The 1,120-nt window shown below is 41.9% G+C and overlaps 1 protein-coding gene across 1 annotated transcript; it reads left to right on the forward strand.

The window, feature by feature from the left end:
- Positions 1-402: 402 nt before the first annotated feature.
- On the forward strand, positions 403-1,084 carry LOC126486561 (peptidyl-prolyl cis-trans isomerase A-like). Its single transcript, XM_050118843.1, has one exon. The coding sequence runs from the start codon at positions 412-414 to the stop codon at positions 904-906; it is 495 nt and encodes a 164-aa protein (XP_049974800.1). The 5' UTR covers positions 403-411; the 3' UTR covers positions 907-1,084.
- Positions 1,085-1,120: the final 36 nt, after the last annotated feature.

A 1,120-nucleotide genomic window follows, 5' to 3' on the forward strand; every position in this document is an offset into this window, starting at 1 on the left:
CAGTATTCCTTATGATTAGAAAATTTGCAATCAAAGATGTATGGATACTGATGAAAATTGTTTGCGTTCACTAGTATCATCAAATTACTCACCACCTTGAAGTAGACCCAATCTTGTGCAGCAGCAATCATAAGTTATCTACTGTTACTAGCATGGTGCTGGGTTGTTTTTATTCTATCAATTAAAACATAACATACACAGTTCAAAAAATAATGCTTATTTATAAATATTTAAGCTTTCCTTGACAGAAGAGGTGTTGCCAGAGCTAGAGAGAGTATCGACTCTGAGTGAATTTGCAGTATTTTTTTTTAAATGGAGAAATGTAATTTTATTATAATATCAAAAATTAAAAGTAAGATAAAATGGCCGCTTTGCAGACGCCGCTGTCCCCTCTCACTGCTTGCTACAGCCATGGTCAACCCCACCATGTTCTTCGACATCGCAGCCGATGGCGAGCCCTTGGGCCGCGTCTCCTTCGAGCTGTTTGCAGACAAAGTTCCAAAGACAGCAGAAAACTTTCGTGCTCTGAGCACTGAAGAGAAAGGATTTGGACATAAGGGTTCTTCCTTTCACAGGATTATTCCAGGATTCATGTGCCAGGGTGGTGACTTCACACGCCATAATGGCACTGGCGGCAGATCCATCTACAGAGAAAAATTTGAGGATGAGAACTTCATCCTGAAGAATACAGGTCCTGGCATCTTGTCCATGGCAAATGCTGGACCAAACACAAACGGTTCCCAGTTTTTTATCTGCACCACCGAAACTGAGTGGCTGGATGGCAAACATGTGGTCTTTGGGAAGGTGAAAGAAGGCATGAACATTATGGAAGCCATGGAGCATTTTGGGTCCAGGAATGGCAAGACCAGCAAGAAGATCACCATTTCCGACTGTGGACAACTCTAATTCTTTTGACTTGCGGGCTTCTTACCCACCAGACCATTCCTTCTGTAGCTCAGGAGAGCACTCCAGCCCCATCTGCTCGCAGTACCCTGTAATCTCTGTTCTCAGTGAAGTTCTTTGGGTTCCATATTTTCCTCATTCCCCTTCAAGTCTAGCTGGATTGCAGAGTTAAGTTTATGATTATGAATAAAAACTAAGTAAGAACTGTAAAAAAAAA

Source organism: Alexandromys fortis, unplaced genomic scaffold (genome assembly GCF_014885135.2).
Source record: "Alexandromys fortis isolate MF-2015 unplaced genomic scaffold, M_Fortis_MF-2015_v1.1 scaffold_114, whole genome shotgun sequence".
Classification (NCBI taxonomy): Eukaryota; Metazoa; Chordata; class Mammalia; order Rodentia; family Cricetidae; genus Alexandromys; species Alexandromys fortis.

Coding starts and splice junctions, on each gene's coding strand:
- LOC126486561 (XM_050118843.1), top strand. CDS start 412: ATGGTCAACCCCACCATGTTCTTCGACATCGCAGCCGATGGCGAGCCC.